At 46.3% G+C, this 21,590-nt stretch overlaps 1 protein-coding gene across 2 annotated transcripts in view; it reads right to left on the bottom strand.

Annotated features, from left to right (window-relative positions):
- ASAP2 (ArfGAP with SH3 domain, ankyrin repeat and PH domain 2) overlaps positions 1 to 21,590 on the bottom strand; it is a 156,162-nt gene that overhangs the window by 41,272 nt on the left and 93,300 nt on the right. For both annotated transcript variants that reach the window (XM_080938356.1, XM_080938357.1), the window contains exons 6-12: positions 20,243 to 20,372; positions 17,258 to 17,343; positions 11,779 to 11,854; positions 11,439 to 11,525; positions 6,712 to 6,815; positions 6,528 to 6,597; positions 1,107 to 1,194 (exon numbers count right to left, since the gene is read on the bottom strand). In XM_080938356.1, the coding sequence (XP_080794482.1) occupies positions 1,107 to 1,194; positions 6,528 to 6,597; positions 6,712 to 6,815; positions 11,439 to 11,525; positions 11,779 to 11,854; positions 17,258 to 17,343; positions 20,243 to 20,372 (641 nt within the window). The remainder of the gene's footprint in view (positions 1 to 1,106; positions 1,195 to 6,527; positions 6,598 to 6,711; positions 6,816 to 11,438; positions 11,526 to 11,778; positions 11,855 to 17,257; positions 17,344 to 20,242; positions 20,373 to 21,590) is intronic.

Genomic DNA, 21,590 nt, shown 5'->3' with positions numbered 1-21,590 from the left:
CTGCCACTCAGTTCAGCGGGTCTGCAGACTGAAGCCCAGTGAGGAGTATTTGCCACAGAGGTGGTGGAGATGGCTCGACCAGACCTCTCCATTGGCCGTGTGTGTTAAATCACATCACACTGGCTCTGAGGTCTCAATGTCTGCTCAGAAGAATTAATCAGATCATGAGATGGCATGCTAGGGTTGAAAGGACATGCCACCAGCCTAGGTCCCGAAGGCTAGTGCTCTGTGTAAGCTCAACTGCTGTGCTGAATTGCTGGGGACACCACTTCAGAGGGAAGACAGGCCCACCCTTTCCTGAACTATAATCATGTCACGCACAATGACCGGGGACAAAAGGTATTTATCATATTTTCCTTAAGATGTCATGAGCCTCTTCCTTGTTTCTGGAAGGTTCTGAGTAAATGTTTTCTGTAATTGTTGGTTATGGCAGTTCCTTTGTGAATACCACAAAGAAGAGAAACACACAGGAGCAAAAATGCAAATTCTGTAGTGGGAAAAATAAACAACTTTAAAAAAAAACAACCCAAAGTTAAAGGGCTATATTGAAAAACCTAATCATTTTTGTTTTGAGCTTTACAAAAACCTCATTACATTTATTTTGGGGGAAGTGTAGGGAGGGCACTTACATGCACCATGGTGTGTGTGTGTGTGTGTGTGTGTGTGTGTGTGTGTGTGTGTGTGTAGAGGGTGTCAGGGGACAACCTGCAGGAATAGATTTGTTCCTCCTATCAAATGGGATCCAGGAATAAAACGCAGATTGTCAGGCGTGGCAGCCAAGGGACATTAACCCACTAAACCACCTCACTGACCCCAGATATCTCATTTAAAACATCTCACAAATAAATTATAGAAGCTCCACACAGCCAAACAGGCATTTGTAGGAGGCAGGTGAAAAGATTTTAGGGCTGAGAGCAATCTGTTTACCGACGGAGTAGCTGAGGCTCAAGTGGAGAGGGCGGCTTTCAATTTACAGAGCAGATGGAACAGGAATGGCTTCAAAGGCCAGTTCTAACCTGAAGACCAGCAAGCCACCAATCAGCACTAGAAAGACGAGGCAGGTCACTTGAAAACAGCCTTCTGAGTGCTCACGCCAAAGAACTTACGTGATATGAGGTCGAAGCATTTCTTCTCCTCGGGATTGGTCTTCACCTGACAGGTCAGCAAGTTGAGCTTGGCTGGTGGCCGGTTGGCCTGTTTAAAAACAAACGAAAACATGCAGGACAGTGGGAAGTGTGAGACGGTCCTCAAGAGCAGACCTCTTACTGTTTTCAGGTTTCCCGGGGCAGGACACACAGGAATGCTGGGGGTGGGGAGGGGTCCTCAGCGCCACAGCAGCTGTCTACCAGAGCACATACAGCAATCTATACAACCATCTGACAGGGCGAGGGCCAGCCAGTGTAGAGGCTGGTGGTAAAATGCTCTAGAGCTAAGAGACTAAGACATGGGGCTCTGGCACCTTGAGGTGGCTTGAGCAATCGCCCGGCTTCATTGCACTTTTCAAAGTGTTTGTCCCTCAGTGGAAACATTACTTCCAGGAAAAGTAATTCGGCACAGGCACATAAAAGGGCGTGTCATTTGCTTGTTTGTTTTAACTGTATAAAATGAGAGCAGGCGACGATTCACAATCCTAAATGCAAACCACCTCTGTCACTCAGAAGATCACGGCAGAGAACAGGGGACTGGAGAGATGGCTCATCAAGGAAGAGCACTTGTTGCTATTACAGAGGAACTCAGATTGGTTCCCATCACTCACTTGGGTGGCTCGGCTTGTTACTCCAGCTCCAGAAAATCTGATGGCTCTTCTGGCGTTTATGGGTACCAGGCACACACTCGGGACATACATACACGCAGTTAAAACACCCATACACATAAAACAATAATAATCACTAAGTCTTAAACTATTCTCACTCTCTGTTCTCCTTAGCCACCAGATGCTTCAAAACGCATGACCTAGATTTGGGGATTAATCCAGAGACATGTCTGTACTTATAGCACAGCAGGCCTGACAGATGCTCTTGCACTCCCAGACCTGGGAATTCCTGCCACTAACTGGGCTGGGGGTGGGGTGTAGTAGTCTCCATTAAAGTGGGTCAGGTCCTTCCAACTCGTGAAATCTGTATTTGATAAAGGACGAAAGATCTGAAATCTGAAAATACAAACTACACCAACAGGTTTGTTTAATACTGTTGTGGTTTGTGGCCATTTTGATCTTGTTATTTTTATTTGTTTAAGACAGGGTTTCTTTATGTAGTTCTGGTAGCACTGGCTATCCCAGAAGTCTCTATGTAGACCAGGCTGGCCTTAAACTCAGAGATCCACCTGCCTCTGCCTCCCAAGTGTTGGGATTAAAGGTGTGCACCCAGATAACATGAACAAATGAAATCACCGGGCAGTTGGGGAGCAGGGCTCCAAAAACCTGCAGGATTCCACACACTGAACATTCACTGTCATCTTCCCTGGGTCTGACATGGTTTCCAGAGAAGATAGGCATTCATCTGCACTTATATTTTTAAAGTTTTGGAGAATGTCAGATATGTACACAATGGAATATGATCATATCTATCCCCCAGACCACCTTCCCTTTCCTCCTCCAAACTTCATGTCTTTTGGTTGTCCGGTTAGTGCTACCCACATGTGCGTGGGTTCGGGGTTATCCACTGCAGCATAGGAAGCTAACCAGTGGTTACACTTTCGACAAAGATTGAGTCCCCCTCTGCAAACAGCTATGACTGTCATGAGCAGCTCAGTATGTGATAGGACCTAGAGGTGATCTACCCATCCATGCAAGCATGGTAGCTGGCTTGCTCATTTGCAGGTCTGATGCAGCTAACCATGACTGCTACCAGGATACATTTAAGAACCACAATTTGGGTTATACATTTCCTCTCTCCTCACCTCTGTCTGTCACCTTCCTTCCTGACTGTAGCAACTGTCACTCTCTACCTTGAATTACCCTCAAATGAAAGCCAAGCACAGAGAAAGAACCAGGGATTCACCTGGACTAGAGATTCAAGGCCAAGGATATAGCCACATGTTAAAGGCAGCAGCCAAGAAGAACCCAGAAGCACATCATGAGCATCTTAGACACCACTAGCTTCTATAGGTTCCACTTTAAAAACTATGTGCTTTTTGCCCATTTGTGTTATTAGCTACCAACAAAGGTGTGAGGGAAACTTATGAAAGAGCATTCTACCTATCAAATCCCCTCCTTGCTGCCATTTCGGGGGGAAAAAGTCACTATTCAATTTAGCCAGAGAGCAGTGCTGTCTCCTTCCCAAGGCAGCCTGGGGTTAGGAGGAAACTAGCAACCAGGAAGATGCTACCAGACTTAGAGCATGCAGCATGAGGGTTACAGGCTATTAGTGATTCTCTGACTTGATCGAGCCATTCTACTTTGTAATAAACACCCAGGCTTTTAAAAGGCATTGATTGATTGATTGACTGATTGCCTAATTGATTGAAGCCATAGGGATTTAACCCTGGCCCCATACACATACGACAGCAGCCTATCACTTACCAGTCTCTCCAGTCCTTAAAACGAGTTAAAACACAAACTTGTATTCTTCCTTCCAACTGAATAACAATTACTCTTTAAAATGTTGGGCTTGCCGGGTCTGGTGGCACAAGCTTTTAATCCCAGCACTCGAGATGCAGAAACAGATGGACCTCCGTGAGTTCAAGGCTACCCTCATCTATACACTGAGTTTCCAACTAGCCAGAGTTATATAGTGAGACCTTGTCTTAGAAATACATATACATACATACATACATACATACATACATACATACATTTAAGATATTGGGCCCTCTTAAGCAGCAGGCAACTGTTCCAGCACAATGCAACACTCAGGTCTTTGTAGGATGGCAATATTGTGAATTCAGTCAAGAAGACCCCTATAAGAACTCTCATCCCAAGAATGACCTTCCCAATGCCAGAAACAAACCTATTGTGGAAGTATCTATGCAGGCTCTCCCTATACCCATCCTAGATGGTACCTGTACTCCTCTGTGGGAATAAAGAGGTGTGGTGGCACAAGCCTTTAATCCCAGCACTGGAGATGCAGAAACAGATGGACCTCTGTGAGTTTAAGGCTACCCTGGTCTATGCAGCAAGTTCCCAACTAGCAATTTCACTTCCTGAAGGGTATGTCTTCCCACAGTGCAAGTATGCCCTAGGAGCTTACACTTCCCACAGACCCCATTCCAGCTGTGTGCCAGGAACTGCTCTTCCTGCTTCCTGGAAATCTGTCCCCTTTTCCTGCTGGTAATGAAACAGAGTCAGGAACTACTAGCAAATGGGCAAGCTACACAGGAACCAGATAAAAACCCACATACTCAAACAATGAACCCCCAGTCCTCACTCCCAGCCTGGATCATTCACTTGTGCAATACATTTGCATGGCACAGGGACATGGAGAGCCATTTGGAATCCAGACTACCAGGGCATGCAGAATAACCCACAGTAAGAGAAAAAACGCTTTGTAACTGAAGAGAAACCGAAAAACAAGCTAGACAGGCTCCTCTGGGGCAGTTAGGTAGAGGCGGAAGTAGCCAGAGGATGCCAAGTGGAGGCTCCTTGAGAGGGTTCAACTCACAGCACATAGCTTTTAGAAATATATAGCCACTGTGTAAGAAGAGCCATCAGCAACCTGGTGAAGATAATTATAACTACTGTCTGCCCCAAAACTGGGGCAACTCATCAAAATTTAAAGCATTTTTTATTATGCCTTTGGAGAGCCAGCTGGAACTCCGGAATGCACTTGAAGCCACTTACAACGCCAGCAAGGAGTCCCCAGGCATGTCCAAGGGATCAGAGCCCTGCTGCTGATTTAAGTAAGTGGAGGGCCTGCACTTCAGGGACCCCAAGAAAGCAGATATACCTTGTGACACGGGAGTTCTATCTACAAGAAAGGAAACGTGGCTTTTCCTTTACAATGACCACTGCACTGAGGCAGTGCATGCCTGAGCTAAAACAAACCACACCAGAGAGCATGAGACCTGTCAGGGAAATCCAGCCGTCTTCCTGGCCTGAAGGCCTGCATCTAGAGGACGCACACATAGTTAAACCTCTCCTAGTGTGACACAGTCATGCCCCGTCATTCCTGTGCATCTGCTGTATGGTGAGAACAGCAGGATCCTCAGTGGAAGGCTTAGAGTGGGGAGCAGTTGGGTTATGGGAAGATGGATGATCTACACACCCCCGAGTCAGTGCTCTGGGTAGAGGTGGCAGAGACCAGGTCAATGCTTGCTACGTATCATCAAATTGAAGGGGACAATCCTTCCATTGTCAATGCTTGCTATGGAATAGTCAAATTGAAGGGGACAATTGTCCCTAAACTCCCACAGCAACATCTTTGTTTCCATGAACAAACTGGATATTCTCTGCATTTACATTTCAGATGTTATCCTCTTCCCCCAATTTCATGCCCCCCTCCCATTGCTTCCATGAAGGTGCTCCCTCTCCCAACCACCCTCTCCCACCTCTGAACCTTGGTGTTTCCCCTACACTGGGAAAACAAGTTTTCACTGGACCAAAGGCCCATTGATGCCAGAGAATGCTGTCCTCTGCTGCATATGCACCTGGGCCATGGGTCTCTCCATGCAAACTCATTGGTTGATGTTTTAGTCCCTGGGAGCTGTGGTGGGTTTGCAGACCCTTTCAGATCCTTCAACCTTAGGACCCTATCTTAAGTGACATCCTTTCTACTGGGTCCAAGAAACCCATCTGTGCTTCTGCCCAGTTATGCCTCTTAAGGGGACTATGGGATGGGGAAAGGAAGTCTGAGAGAAAGGCTCAAATTACTGTCCACCCTCATGACCAAGATACCTATGCAGTATGAGACTGTATTATACATTATACATTATACATATATATTATATATTATGCATTATACATCTGCATTCAACAAAGGGGCGGCCAACTTGGCCTTGACCATCCCAACCAGCCCCAGTCACACCCCGTGGGGGAGTAAAGGACTGTGACAGTGTCCCCAATCTCTGAAAAGTAAACTGGAAAGTGATCTGATGCTCACATAAGCCCAGACAGGGCTCTACCATGTGGAACAAGCTTTAATAAACAGGAAGAAAGGGAGGAAAACTTAATTAAGGCTGGGCACAGTATACGAAATTTCTATAAGACAGACAGATATAGAATTCCCTTTCCCTCTAGATTTGGTTCCCCAAACTCTGATGATTAGAAAGATTATTCCTTTAATGAGACAGCAGAAGGCTCTGTAACTATGGAGGATTTCCAGGATAAAGTTAGCTGGGGGAGCAGGCTTGGCAGTTTCTGGAAGTCAAAGGCTACAAAAGAGAAGTGGGTTGAGTGACTGATTTGGTGATGCCATGGACAGTGACCGGGCTGCATGTGACCAAGATGCCCAGGGTGCAGGTGCTCCCCACACAGGAAAGGGCACAAGCTTCTTAACGGGGAAACACCTTCAGAGGTCCTCACTGGAGCAGCATGCACAGAACAGACTTCAGCAACCACCCCCGGGCGAGAGTGCTGATTAAAGGGTACTCACAGTGCCGTGGGATATGGTGAGGAAGCCATTTTTAACGGAACACTTCCTCTTCTGCCACACTTTCCGGATCCTAAAGGAGAAGAGGGAGACCGGGCGAGTTCAGACAAGAACACCGGAGACAGATAGGACTCAGGAGATAACCACTGCACCTTCCAGCTCGGCAAATGGCCAGCGAGCCACTTACCCGTCACTCTTCTTGTAGAGGTTTCCGTTCCTCTCTGTCCCGTGCTCCTTGTTTCCCTGAGGTTGATGTAAGCTGTACGCTGTACTTTGGCGAAGTTGTGAGTCCTGAAATGTGGTCAAGAAACTGCTTTTTAATGTGTCTTGTTTAAGTCCCAATTTAAAAAAAAAAAAGTACTACATAAAAAGAAACATAAGCCTAAATTATCATTATTATTATTATTATTATTAACCCCCCCATATACACCATTTATCAGGCTGTAAAAGGAAATGTCAAAAACCAGTATTCCTAGTGTGGTGTCGGAGAGCTGAGTGTTAGAATATTACCTCACATGTGGTCGACCCTGAATTCCATCCCAGCATTTCCACCTTCCTCCTAAACCATCGGTACTTATAAACTAGCTTCAATGGGCCACCTTGGAAGTACTGGATTTTAATGTGGACCCTGACAATGGCTGGGGGATCCTGTGGTGGTGAAGCCTTGAGAAGGAAGGTTCTGAGGTGTACTGAGAAAGATCACTGCGTGCCACATGGGCAAAAAGAAAAAGAAGGCTATCTGGCCTTTCTACCTCAGTTTCTTTCTTAGACAACAGGAAATCACTCGATAAGGCTGTAACTGTGCTAAGGATGGATACCGTCACATATGTAAACACTTGGTACGTAACAGCACTGGTCAAATATTCCCCTGCTTGCCCTATCAGCCTCATGGTGTGAACACAGCCATGTGAGAGGTGGGTGGCACTGCTCCTAATTGCTCCAACACTGACCAAGCCTGCCTCAAGAACAGAGGCCATCCATGGGCACAGCTGAGACGCACAGTGGGCATCCACCCGATGACAGACTCTAGTACTTGAGTTTCTCAGAGGGAGAACCAATGAGAATTCTCCAGAGCCCTGGATGAGTCTAACAGCTCACAGCTAGGCAGCTGCCACCACTCCTCCCATCAAGCCACACTGGAAGTCACCAGAGACTAGGGCCAGCTGCTTCCAGGTGTCAAGCAGCAGATCATTCCCAAGAAAGCAAAGGCAGTGGCTAGACAATGAAGGAACTGATATATGACGGTCAACATAACCCAAACTCAACAAGGAATTAAAAATACCCAAGAACTGAGGGACCCAAAATGCATGCTGCAGGAAGAGCCTGGAATAATCTCTCAAAGGTTTTGTTTTTATTGTTTTTAAAAAGCTATTCAAAGGGGGGGGGGGGGTCAGAAAACAGAGTGGGACTGACTCAGGGAAGATGAGATGTGCACTGAGCCAGGAGGTAGAAGAGGAAACTTACTGGACTCATAGTAGCCCACTGGCTTCAAGCGACAGCAAACCTCGTGGACTCTTCCCAGTCTGGAATATTTTTGTAATTTGTGCTTTAGGGGTCATACACACATACACTTACATACAAGAAACCACCACCTAATTTAAGATCACGAAGGTCGCAGCTATAAATAAGTCTTTTTGGGAGTTTCACAACTCTCTTTGAGTTAATTTAAGGTTATGATGGGAGGCGGGGTTTCAACTTCCCTCCATTTCCGGTATGGACACAGATGTCTCTCTCTTCCCACAGTCCCGGAACACGGGTGTGGAGTCGACTGACCATAAACGTATGGTCATCCCTCTGCACACCCATCCACATTCCAACACACCACAGCGCTGCAGTTGCTACAGCTTTGTGGTCAGTACTGATGTCGGGACATGTGAGATTTCCAACCTTGCTCTTTCATGATTGCTTTGGATATTCTGAATCCTTCTGCATCTCCATATAAATTTCAGAGTCAGCTTGTCAATTTCTGCAAAAAGGCAGCTGGGATTTTGATGCAGAGCTACTGAACTGCTGGATGACTTTGGGGATTCATTATTTACTCATTCATTCATTACTGCTTATGTGTAATACTGTAGACCTGATACCAGACCCATGAATGCCTGGGTGCCAACTTTATACTCCTCCGGGGGGGGGGGGGTAGCCTCAGGTCTCACACTCCCCCTAAAGGACAGTAAGTACTTTAAAGTCTCAGAATATCTAGAACAAACCTAGCTTTCTACACTGTAAGGGATAAACACGGTGTAGGGGAAAGGAGAAATACTGCCTTGCTCAAGACTCTTTATGGGAGACTAAAATTAAGCCCATCAAAGACTCATTTGAGCTGGGTGTGGTACACACTTGTAATGCTCACACTGGGGCAGGGAGGTGGGGCTAGTAGAGGAAAAGTGATGTAGGTATGACCTATGACTGGGAAGCCAAACAGCCCATGAGTCCTGGGGCTATAATAAGAGGGCAGACTTGAGCAAGAGATGCCTCAGCAGTTAAGAGAACTGACTGCTCTTCCAGAAGTTCTAGATTCAATTCCCAGAAACCACAGACTCACAACCATCTATAATGGGATCCAATGCCCTCTTCTGGTGTGTCTAAAGACAGTGACAGTGTACTTACATACATAAAATAAATAAATTGCTTCTTCTCTCTCTCTCTCTCTCTCTCTCTCTCTCTCTCTCTCTCTCTCTCTCTCTCTCTCTCTCTCTCTCTCTCTCTAAGAAGAAGAAACAAGTTATAGGGGAGAGAAGAGGCTAGCAGGGAGGACTGAAGCAGGGAGGACCGAAGTGTAGCAAGATGCATTAGTGATGGAAAGCTGCGGAGTTGTTCATTATAGCTGAGCGCAGACATGGCCTCTCTGGTTCACTACTTTATCTAGAAGTTCCATGGCTGAAGAAATGAATTAGTCCCTGTCAATAACACTCTCTAGTGAAGCCAATTTCAATTTCCTCAGACCTCAAACTCTGCACAGCCTGACCCATCAGTCTCTGTGCCGCAGTGGCTGCCAACTCAGCCATGCCTCATAAACTACGTCATTTCTTCCTGGGCTAGAGCCTCCTCAGACAAAAACAGCTCTCCACCCTTCACTCTGGTGCTCTAAGGAGCAGCCACCTCGATGACATGTGGCCTGCCTCTTCTATTTCTTGTGAGGCTGTGGTCCAATCACAAGACTTGCACTTTCTGAACTAGGACAAGGTCACCATGCTGTGAGCAATCTCTAGCAAAGCAGCATTATGAAGAAGGTGCTTAGAGGCAGTCCTGCTGAGACAGGGCTTGGGATGGACTAAAAGGGCTTGCAGAATTCAGCTCTTCAGGGAGGGCTGAGTGGTTCCATTCTCAGAAAAGTGTGGCAGTAGAAGTCTAATCTAAATTTGGGAATTTTCCATTACCCTTGTCTTTTTAAGATTTATTTATTTATTATATATAAGTACACTGTAGCTGTCTTCAGATACCAGAAGAAGACATCAGATCCCATTACAGATGGTTGTAAGCTACCATGTGGTTGCTGGGATTTGAACTCAGTGCCTTTGAGAGAGCAATCAGTGCTCTTAACCACTGAGCCATCTCTCCAGCCCCCATTACCCTTGTCTTATGCATCCAAATTCTAGCATTCTTACAGTAAAATCATCTACAGCAGTGAAAGTGGAGACATTAAAAGCTGAAATGAACCAGCCATTAAGATGTATGGCGAAACAGCTATGAACAAAACATGCAAAACTCTGCAAATTTGTGAAAATACTGGGTACTTACTCTCCTAGACTTCGGTCACAAAAGGTAAATGCATTTAGGAGAAAAACAACAAGATTCAGTTACAGTCTAAGAACTGTGTTTTGTTAAGTAGAGACATAAATTTACTGAGAGAGAAGAGGATTTACGTTAAATTGTCATTACATCCCAGTACTCAGAGGCTGAGGCAGGAGGATCATTTGAGCCTATCAGTTGAGGGCTAAGTGGAGTAGAGACAACGCTATTCATTTTAATACCAAAACTACATTGTTATACCTTGGTGACGAGTGAAGGACACATAGATATCACCATACCAAAGGAACAACCAAGAAGAACCACAGATGTATGGTCTCCAGTGGAGCCACAGTTCATTCTCCTCTTTAAAAGAGCACTGTTGTTAGTGTGTGTGTGTGCGTGTGTGTGCGCATGCGTGTGTCTGTGAGAGTGGCCGTGCAAGTGCGTGACAGGTGTCTGCAGGACTTGGCTCTCTCCTTCCATGGCAGCATCTGGGAACTGAACTCAGGTATCAGATTTGTGCACTGAGCACCTTCGCCCTCTATGCCATCGTCCTGGCTCTCTTCCTCCCTTCATTTTTATACAAGACATCATTATATAGTTCACTCTGGCCTGGAAGTCACTACGCAACACCAGCTGGCCTCCAACTCATGGTGGTCCTCTTGCCTCAGCCTTCCAAGTGCTGGGATTACAACAAGTATGTGCCCTATGCCCAGCCTAATTCCTCACAGATAGAACTCTTGGGCTTTAAGTGACTCTGTTCCGTCCCTACTCCAGAGACCAGAGAAAGTTCACACAATGGAGTTCACACAAGGTAAAGTTCACATGGGGGAAGAGTTCACACACAGTGCAACAGGGGGATCACAGAGTCTAGGGATAGAACTCAGGGCACACATGAGATAAACGAAACTACCAGGAACTGACAGAGCAAGAAAGCACCACACCTGGCCACTCAGGCCCACAGTAGTTGCTGCCCCTAGAAATAACTACCTTAAAACAGACACCCTTACAAAATTTAAAAACACAAAAGACATCTCAGGGCTGACAGACATGGTCCTGTGAGCCCCTGATAAATACAGATGTCATATCCCTCAGCCCGAAACCTCTAAGGCATTGGTGGAGGCGGGAGGGAGTTGGAGGCTAGGTGGGCGGAGACTTTGACCCTTCAATCTTAAATCCCCTCACCTCTTTCTGTTCAACCTGCAATGCTGATTTCAAAATGTCTCGAAGTTGTATCAGCTGCCTTCTCTCTTCGTCCTGGGCTTGTTTGATCTTTGAAAAGCAAGCAAAGCAGAGGAAAGTAAAACGGGGGTGGGGGGGTGGGGCGCACCTTAGATGTTGCAGACTGTGGTGCTGCCACATGTGAGCATGTATGAGGGTGGCCTGTTCACACCGTCCCTCAGCACCGCTCCGGGACCACCAGTCGTTCGTGACAGCGCCGCGTGCATGCACAAGGTTGCCGAACTGGGCCTGAGTGTGCTACCGGCTGACAGGGCGGTTAAACGGCACAGAGGCGCCTACTCACAGTGTGGAGGTCCGTGGAGAGAGTCTCGATGGAAGGCTTCAGGCTTTCTACTGCTTTCAATCCGTCCTGGAAAAAACTGGGGGGAAAGAAAAAGCAGAGACTGCATGTCACAGCATGTCACAGGGAAAAGGCTGTTAGAGACAAGACTGCTCAAGGGAAGGCGGCTGGCCAGGAGTGATCCCTGGAGGAATAGAAACGATCCCGAAAAACCAGAATAAAATGACAAAACTGTAAATGAACAGAAAAGAAACTCTAAGCCTGAGCATTTGTGACTTTTTTTTTTTTTTTTTTTTTTTTTGACCCACATAACGGGAGACCTGATTTTTCCAGCTAATAAATGGAAACTAGACTCCTGACAGTGGCAGCGAGGGCTTTGAGGCCAAAACGCCATGGGGTACAGACAAGAGTGTGTACTAGAGACTTTTCCCAACAGGAAACACTTAGGTGGGAAGGAGTACAGGAGAGACACCAGGCAACTTTGACACACATGAATGACCAGGCTCTGTCCGCACAGTGGGAAAACACGATGGAGTTTAAAGGAGAAAGTAAAAGAAACCTCCTAAAGATAGGGGCCGATGGCTGTAAGGTCACTTAGACAAAGAACTCAGGAAATGATGCAAAGCTGCTGGTCTTCAGCACAGCCCCAAAGCATTCTGGTCGCTCTCACATCAACCTGATTGGATTTAGGACCTAAGAGACTCACATCTGGGTCTTGTGTGCAAGGGCATTTCCAGAGAGGAAGCAAGAAAGACCAGTGTGAGCCCTGGGAACACCATCCCATGAGCTGGGGTCCCAGACTGAATAAAAAGGAGGCAGAAAGCCAAAGGTCAGCACTCCTTCCTCTGTTTTCTGATGTGACCAGCTATTTCACAGGTTACTGTGACCTCCCCTTTGGTAGGACACCTACACACACTGGGAGCATCCTTCCTTAACCTCTCTTCCTTAACAGGCTTTTATGGGCTATTTTATCATAAGGAAGGTAAGTAAGACACCCTGCTGGGCTTGGGGAAATTCTGTTGTTTTATAAGTCTGGACAACCAGAACTCAATCACTCCTGGGAAACTTACACATTTACATTATGTGCATTCTAATCCCAGCGCTCCTACTGTGAGAACAGAGGTGAAGACCCTGAAAACTGGCCCAGAAAACACACAGTGGCAGAAAAAGAAAGACTACTGAAGGAGAGGGTGGGTTCCCAGAGTGGTCTTCTGACCTCGGGGTCACCCTATGACATGCATGCATCGCATACCTACACACACACATAAATTCAAGAATAAATGACAAAAATTCTGGGTTAAGAAGAAAATGACCTGGGTCTAACATATAATATTCCCGTGGGTGATTTTTCTTTATTCCTTGTAAATTCACCAGTGGTCCCATGACAATCTTTTATACTGTGTGCCACAAAACAAAGGGTCATGAAAAAAACAATGTAGCCTGTAACTCAACTTAGTGATGGGATACACACACACCCACACACATGCATACACACATACATATATATACATACATGCATACACATACACACATACATGCATACACACATACACACATTCATACCCACACAAGCATGCACACACATGCATACACACACGCACATATGCACACACATACGTGCATACACACACACACATACACACACACACACACATACAAAGTGGGCTATGGGTTACAACAGCAAGCTCAGGACACACTGATGTGAGGTTGCTAGAGTGTTCTTACCTCACTCCTTAGATAGATGCACAAGGTTACTGTACATTCTTGATTTATCTGGTATTTCTTTTTTAAACAGACTGTACTTCTGGATTAGCAATTCAGTTCCTGTGTCAGTGTAGGATTTGTCCAGGTGTTTGTGGCCAGAGTAAGGGCAAAAATGCCAGGTCCCCTGCCTCTCTGGGCCCCCTAAATTGACAAGGAAATCTTGAAGAACTATGAAGTTACAGTTACAACTGGGTTTACTCCCATTGTGAACTCATGTGATCCCTGTGGTTAAAGTTTTTCTTTATGTAATGATTTCCTCAGCACCTCTAAATTCTGGCAATGTAGCTAGGCCATAAGAGAGAAAGAGACAGAGAATGCAAATATAGAAAAAGCAGAAAGTCTGACTGCATACGAAGGCAGTAGTGACTGGGGAGGGAACAGGTGCACAGCTCTAGGTACCTCTGGGGCTTGGCAACTCTCCCTGAGGTAGGTGGAGAGAGCAAGTGTGTAGCCAAGGGCTTAGGGACCTGGCTCTCACATATACACGTTTCCCAGAGAGTGCACTCAGAGAGTGATAAAAACTTGGGTTAAAAATGTAGATCTCATCTTTGTCACAGCCTTGATATAATGCCCACTCCCACCTCTTCAGAACTCCCATCCCTTAGTGGAGGATGCCATGCCTGGACAGCACCTTCAAAGTACAGAGGCTCTCAGGTTGGCCGCTTTGGTGACCTCTGTGTCACCGGGATACTCATAGGTGCATGTCCCTGTGAATATTCCCCCAAAGCCTATTAGAGTTCTTCCTAGTCAAGCATTTTCCTCCGGTCAGAGAGCTTTTTATCATCAGTGTGATCAAGTTGGACTTTGTTCTCTGGCCTATTAGACACGTTCTATCCGGTTCAACCAGACTTTCAAGCCCTGGAGATAGAACTATTTAGATGCAATCTTTGGTCCTCTCCAGGACCTTACACACTGTATACCAAGCCTTTCACGCTCACACTACCATCACCCCAGAGGGGTACCTCATCTGTTGAGGATCTGCCTGTAGCACCCAACCTTTCCTGGCACAAAAGTGAACCCCTCCAGAGCTCCGGTTCCCAAGTCTCATCTATGCAATCTCTGAATTCCATCACGTACAGCTGGCCATTACGGCTCTGAGCAGTAAGGACTCAAAGTGCAGGGCAAGTTAACACACCCTTCCACCTGAGAGTGACTGCTTCTATAGCAGTTTCAAAGGCTGCCCTACTTCTAGATCCCATTACAAAACAGCACCCTACCCCTTCAGCTGTTCCAGGGATGCAAGTGCTATCTTTACACGAAATGAAAAGCCACGACGTCTTCTTCTAAATACTTCAAAGAGCTGCTACAAAAATGTAACCAGCAAAAATGAATTTAAGAAGCAAAATTAAGTAAGGCGCATGGAAGTCGTCCCGAGGAGCCGGATACCACACAGAGGCTTCTCACGCTCACGCAAGACAGCTGTGGTATGGAAGCTGTGAGGCTAGGGACCAGGCTACCTGCAGAGGGAATGCACATTCGGCCTCAGGTTCACAGGGTCTGAGAGCCAAGCCACTTGGGCTTTGGTTTACCTCCCCAAGTATGAATTATCAAATGTGAGGACATGGCACCCCGCACTCCCACACACTAGCACTCATCCAAGGAGGAAGCAGAAAGATTCATATTTTACAACGTTATTGAGCTCCTGGCCATAAAAGGCCAAGTAATTCACTTTCCACAAGTGGCCTGTTGCTACCCAACTGATAGTTTGTGCAAAATAAAGAAGAAAAAGGAAATCTGAGAATAACTTCTTCCTAAAAATAAAAAGCCGGCAAGGAAGCAACCCACTTCCTACGTAGCCTGCCGGCAGCCGGGTTACAGGGAGGGCAGAGCAGCGGATCTGCTCAGCAGCTCAGCACTCATTTCTTTCAGTCTGTCAGGGAAACCACCTTCAAAATTCTAGAAATTCCAGGTCCTCTTCACTCTGGGCCAGTCTTCCCCAGCACATCCCCCCCTTCATAACTGCAGGGAGGCGATGTCACCACAGCCAGACTGGGGTGAGCGCACAAGCCTGCTGCACATATGTGGCTGGTCCATGTAGCACCCCTAGACATGGGAATGAATGAAGAGCCATCTGCGAGGTACACAGAGGGCTGCTGCCAGGACTGAGTCCCAGGACAAACCAAGTGACTTCTGCTGACATTCTAGGAAAGAAACAAGGTATGGGCAGTGACACCAGCCCCAGGCAAAGCCCATTCAGGGGGAGGTAAACAAATGGGTGTGGCAACTTCAGACTTCATACGCTCCACTCCAGCTGTGACTAATCCAGACAGGCTACTTCATTTCAGTCCACTGTCTGAGGCTACTCTTTTTAGCTTTATATGTACATGTGTGTACCCGAGTGTATGTATGTATACCACACGCCTGCAGGAGTCCTCGGAGGTCAGAAGAGTTGGATCCCCCGAAACTGGAGTTATAGATGGTTGTGAGCTGTTACGTAGGCACTAGCAGTCCAACCGGAGTCCCCTGGAAGAGCAGCCAGTACTCTTAGCAGCTGAGCCATCTCTCTAGGTTTCAGAACATTTGGCAAACACTCAGTTCCTAAGTCCATCTCCCCAACCGCATCCCTTCAGCTCAGCACCTTGCATAAAGCCTAACACAGCAGGAACTCCATCATGGATGTGTACTTACACCAGTGCTCAGGGGCCTAGGACAGAAACAGAAACATCTGGAGGGCTGAATCCAGGGAGCAAAGCTAAGTATCCAGAACTAAATGAAGTATTTATTTCTTTCCTATTGACTTTCTAGATCCAGCAGTTTCTGAAAATACTGCCTTAACATGATAATATAATACATCAAATTAACACCATTTCTCTACTCTTTCAAAAACAACAAATCTTAAGTCATCAAGAAAAAAATGTATAGGATAATTACTGTCAATTTTTAAACACTGTATAAATGCTTTTATTTTTTATTGAGACACAAGTCTCAAGCCATAAGACGGTTCTTTCAAAGTGGTTACTTTTCAAAGTGGCAGTGAGTCTCAGAATACTGACAGGGCCAAACAACCAGCACAATTTCAGAACGTTTCTGTCACCAAAGGCAAAGATGTGCACCCACGAACAGTCAGGTCCCATCTCTTCCTTTTCTATGGTAACTGCTAAGCTGCTTTCTCTCTATAAATGTGCTTTAGCCCCTGACTTGGCAAATGAAGTCATGCAATGTGGTCTTGTGTCTCTGACTTCCATCCCTCTACAAGGCCAAGGTACATCTATGTTGCATCCTGACCACTTCTTTCCTTCAATGGTCATTCATTCATTCATTCATTCATTCATTCATTCATCCAAATTCATTCATCCATTGACAGGGTCTCATGTAGCCCAGGCTGGTCTCTATATTGTCAAGGATAACCTTAAACCTCTGCCACCTCTGCCTCTACCTCCTAAGAGCACCTGGACTATGGGTGCGTGCCATCACATTGGTTTATGTAGTGTGAGAATTAAACCCAAGACACCTCCCCGCCCCCACCATATCCACTCCCGACCCCCACATGCTGGTAAGCACTGTACAAACACAGCTATGTTACCAGTCCCCACCTGTGATCATTTCTTCTTTCTCTTTTCTTTGCAGTTCTGGGGATTGAGCTTGGGCCCCACACATGCTAAGCCAAGAGCTCTATCCTCAGCCATGCCATGGTCATTTCCAAGTGAATGTTTACACCCTCAGAGCTGCTGTCCGTTGAGCAACAGTAGAAAAGACTCCGTAAAGAAGGGCCACTTACTTGCACTGGGCGTGGAAGTACTTGATCAGATTCTGAAGCAAGTCCACTCCCTTCTTCACCTTGATTTCATTGACCTTCAGCAGGTACTGTGGGAGGTAAGGAAAGGATGTTGAGAGAAGAACAGGCAGAGCTTACCATGAGCTTCTGAAGACACCAGGGATGTCTTTTGAACCAGAAACTCCAGTAGCCTAGGCTAACCTTGAACTTGTTCATCATACAATCTAGGAGGGCCTTCACTTTCTCATCTTCTTGATTCCGCAATACCACACCTGTCTCGTACTCGGGGCTGGAGCCTGACCCCAGGGACTCGTGTATACTATGAGCAGAACACACTACCAACTGCACCGTACCTTCATTCCAGACCTACTCTCCCTTGACTTCTTCAACAACTTGTAGACTAGTTAGGGCTTATGGTAGTCCGAGGCTGGCTACCTTCTGAATACATGACTCAATAGTTATGACAGCCAGGTATTTCAGTGTTTAAGAACTATATCCCCTAACTGGATATTCTACCACATCCAGCCAAAATAGGCGTACTCTGGTTTTGTGGAGGGAGGATGCCTGGAACAAATGGGTGTTTCTAACTAGCTCGGATCTTCCCACACACACTCTTCTTCCCAGGCCCTTTTTGTTTCATTTGAGGCACTGTCTTTCTGTATAGTCCTGGCTGTCCTGAGACCAACGGCACCTCTCCCAGCTTCAAGTTCCTTTCTTTGATTCAATACTAACTTCTACAGTCCAGGAGCTGAGACTTCATTACCATGTTGCTGAACCCAATGCACTTCTTTTAAATACACGTGCTGAAAAGGTGAGTTTTAAATTAAATTGTATCAAAGTCACTTCTAGCCTGGAGAATCCACTAAGAAAGGGCCACTTAGCAGGCATTATGAAATGCACCTGTCCCTTCCTAAAAGTATATAGAAAAGGGGCTCTGTAAACCCCTTTGCCCCATGTGAGGCTATGGTCTAAGAATTCTGAGCGTACCTCATCTTTAAGCCAGGATGGCCTAGGAAGACCTGCTAGCCTGACCTGGTCTCATGAGCTGTCTCTCAGGATTAGCCCAAGTCCAGGAACTCTCCCAGACCAGCTGTGCAAGCCAGGGAGGGGACAGGAAGCCAGAATTGGACCATAAAGACCAATTCTGTAAAACCTGCCTATGTGTTCTCTTATCCTTCCTTCTTTTTTTTTTCTAAGAAGAACTGAGGCTTCCACTTTTTGGCCTTTCTTTTTTTTTTTTTTTTTGGAGTTTCATATGGTCTGTGAGTTGTTTCTTGGGTATTCAGAGCTTTCTGGGGCTAGTATCAGTGACTGCATATTATGTCTGTTCTTTTGTGACTGGCTTACTTCATTCAGGATGATATTCCCTAGATACATCCATTTTCCTAGGAATTTCATAAAGTCATTGTTTCTAATAGCTGAGTAGTACTCTATTGTGTAAATATACCACAATTTCTGTATCCATTCATCTACTGAAGGACATTTGGGTTATTTCCAGTTTCTGGCTATTACAAATAAGGCTGCTATGAACATGGTGGTGCATGTGTCTTTGTTGTATGTTGGAACATCTTTGGGGTATAAAGTGGAATAACTGGGTCTTCAGGCAGTACTATGTCCAGTTTCTGAGGAAGTACCAGATTGATTTCCAGAGTGGTTGTGCCAGCTTACAACCCCACCAACAGTGGAGGAGTGTTCTTCTTTCTGTGTGCATCCTCACCAGCATCTGCTGTCATCTGAGTTTTTGATCTTAGCTATTCTGACTGGTGTGAGGTGGAATCTCAGGGTTGTTTTGATTTGTATTTCCCTGATGACTAGGGATGTCAAGCATTTCCTTAGGTGCTTCTCAGCCATTCGATATTCCTCAATTGAGAATTCTTTGTTTAGCTCTGTACCCCTTCTCCTTCCTTCTTGATAGTTATTTGCTGTTGATTGGATGTCTGGTCATGGGCCAAAATGATACAGTTGTTAAATAAAATGCTTGGCAATGAACCAAGACTTAAAATGTGCATGCTCTTTGACCCGGAAATTCTACTTACTGGAACTTATTCTAAGAGACCATCAGAAAATCGTGCAGAGATGAAGAGAAAGGAGGGTTTATAATGGCTTTTTTTTTTTTAAAAACAATGCCCAGTTGAAGAGGGTATGGGCTGGGATGATGCTGGTGCAGAGCCCAGGGAGAGACGGGGCCATTTTCATTCACAGTGAAGCACAGGAACATAAAGGCCTTCGTGCTCAGTACTCCGTGAGCCTGGTAAAGACTGCTGGGGTCAGCTCCCCTTCTGCCCTTCTCTAAGATGCAAGCCATGGGAAGCAAGAACCTGAGGGCAGGGGATGTCTGGGAACTGGATACCAAGGATGCTGTGGTGTCCTGGGCTGCACGAATGCTTTCTGGCTGAATCTTCACTCCTCCCTTTCACCAAGTCCACAGGTGCACTAAGAAATCTTAAAAACATCAAAGAAGTATTCTAGCCAACTCCTGTGAGAGAGTATGGGAGGCCAAGGAGGACATTCTTCAAGTCCTCTCTTCTACTTAAGAAAACAAAAACAAAACAAAAACAAAAACAACAGAAAAAGGACTCTCATCTGTGTCTGTGTGTATATGCATATGTGTGCACAAGCACACACTCTCATACGTGCAAGTCTATCTGGAGGCCCGAAGAGGGTGTCAGATCCCTTGGAGCTAGAATTACAGGTATTTGGTAGACCGACTTAGATGCAGGGATCCACAGTCAGGTCCTCGGGGCTGAGCAGCTGGTGTTCTCAACTTCCGAGTCCCCCCTCTTCCTTTACTAAGTTGGTGTTAGATTGGCCTAAACCCACACAGCAGTAAGCTGTCTAACACTCCTCTAACAAAGCAAACCTTTAGTACAGAACTGCAGCCCGGTACCCTAGCCGGTACAGTCACCAGAGCCACAGGTCTTGGTGGAGAGGAAGCGTGCACATGTGGCCGGGCCTGCACCCAGTGGGTTTCCTCTCACCGCACCTTACCTCACACATCTGCAGCTGGAAGAACCGTCTTTCCTTTTCCATCTCCTCTGCAATCTCGGCCCCGCTTATTTCAGTACGAATCATCCCATGGAGCTTGGCATGTTCCTTTTTCTCCTTTTCTATTTTGGTTCTGTGTGTGAAGACAAAGCAAGGATTAATCAAGAGGCCTTTCGGCACAGCACTCCCCACTGGACAGCCTCAGAATCATCTGCAGAGACAAATGCTTGCCACGCTCTTTTGAGCAGGCAAGTTGTCTAATGAAAACATGCCGGACTTGGCCTTCCAGCTACCTACTGAACAGACCCTGCCTAAGCACTCATTAGGTCCAATCCATGTCCGATGGAAAATCCACACGCTCCGTGCCCAGGACTACCAGCCTCTCTTTGTGACCTCCGCTAGCACCCTCCCTGCCACATTTAGTAAAGTCACATGCTACTCGGCTTCCACAGCACTTTCCTCTACAGCATTGTGCTGAGCATGTCCTTCGGACCCTTTTCACAGTGACTTCATGCTGAGCTACATTATCTTAATATCATAAGTACAGTTTGGGTATAAACTGACAAGCCTGGCACACACCAGAGCCACCACCAAGGGAAAGGGAGTCACAGAGTCACACCAGTCACAGAAAGCTCTGGATCTAAAGCCCATAAAGGCACCTCCTGCTGAGCCTCAGGTGGCACATGGAGACATTTTTCTGGCATTTTCTTTTAAAAGCTGTTTAATGATTAAACAGGTTACTTGAGGGGTTCCTGTCACATGAGGTAGAATGTGTGTGTGTGTGTGTGTGTGTGTGTGTGTGTGTGTGTAAGAGGCAGGAACGTCAGACCTTTGGTCTTTTGTCTGGCACACTGGTTAAACCCAACAAGCTGAAGGAGAAAAGAACCTGAGGGACTAAGAGTCCATTTGGCAGGGACACTGTTCAGTGAATTCAGGCATCTGGGTGGAGCTGGGACCACGGGGTCCTACAGCCTCTGGACGACTCCTTGTCCATGTATCTAAATAGTCAGTACAGAGCTGCTGCCGAGAATCCTTAAGACATCTTAAACCTAGTTATTACACGTGGCAAGGCCTCTTGGGATAGAGGAATCACTCATGATCGCGGGTTTAAAAAAATAGCTTTATGACATATCCTCAGGGTTGCTTTGAGTTTAAAAGGCTCTGCCTCTTCCACACCAGACTCTGAAACTCTGCAGGTGAATCTGTCCTATGCTTTGCAGACAAAGCTTTATCTTAGAGAATGTGAGTCTGTCTCCCCAGTCTGTCTCTTCATAGCCAGAGGCCTCTCTCCCACCGTGTTCTCTAAGCAAGCTCTTGGGGGAAGGAAGCAGGCACAGGTACAGCTGGACAA

This window comes from Micromys minutus (genome assembly GCF_963924665.1).
Source record: "Micromys minutus genome assembly, chromosome: 1".
Classification (NCBI taxonomy): domain Eukaryota; kingdom Metazoa; phylum Chordata; class Mammalia; order Rodentia; family Muridae; genus Micromys; species Micromys minutus.
The sequence above is the reverse complement of the archived record's forward strand: the minus strand, read 5'-3'. Positions and strand labels throughout refer to the sequence as shown.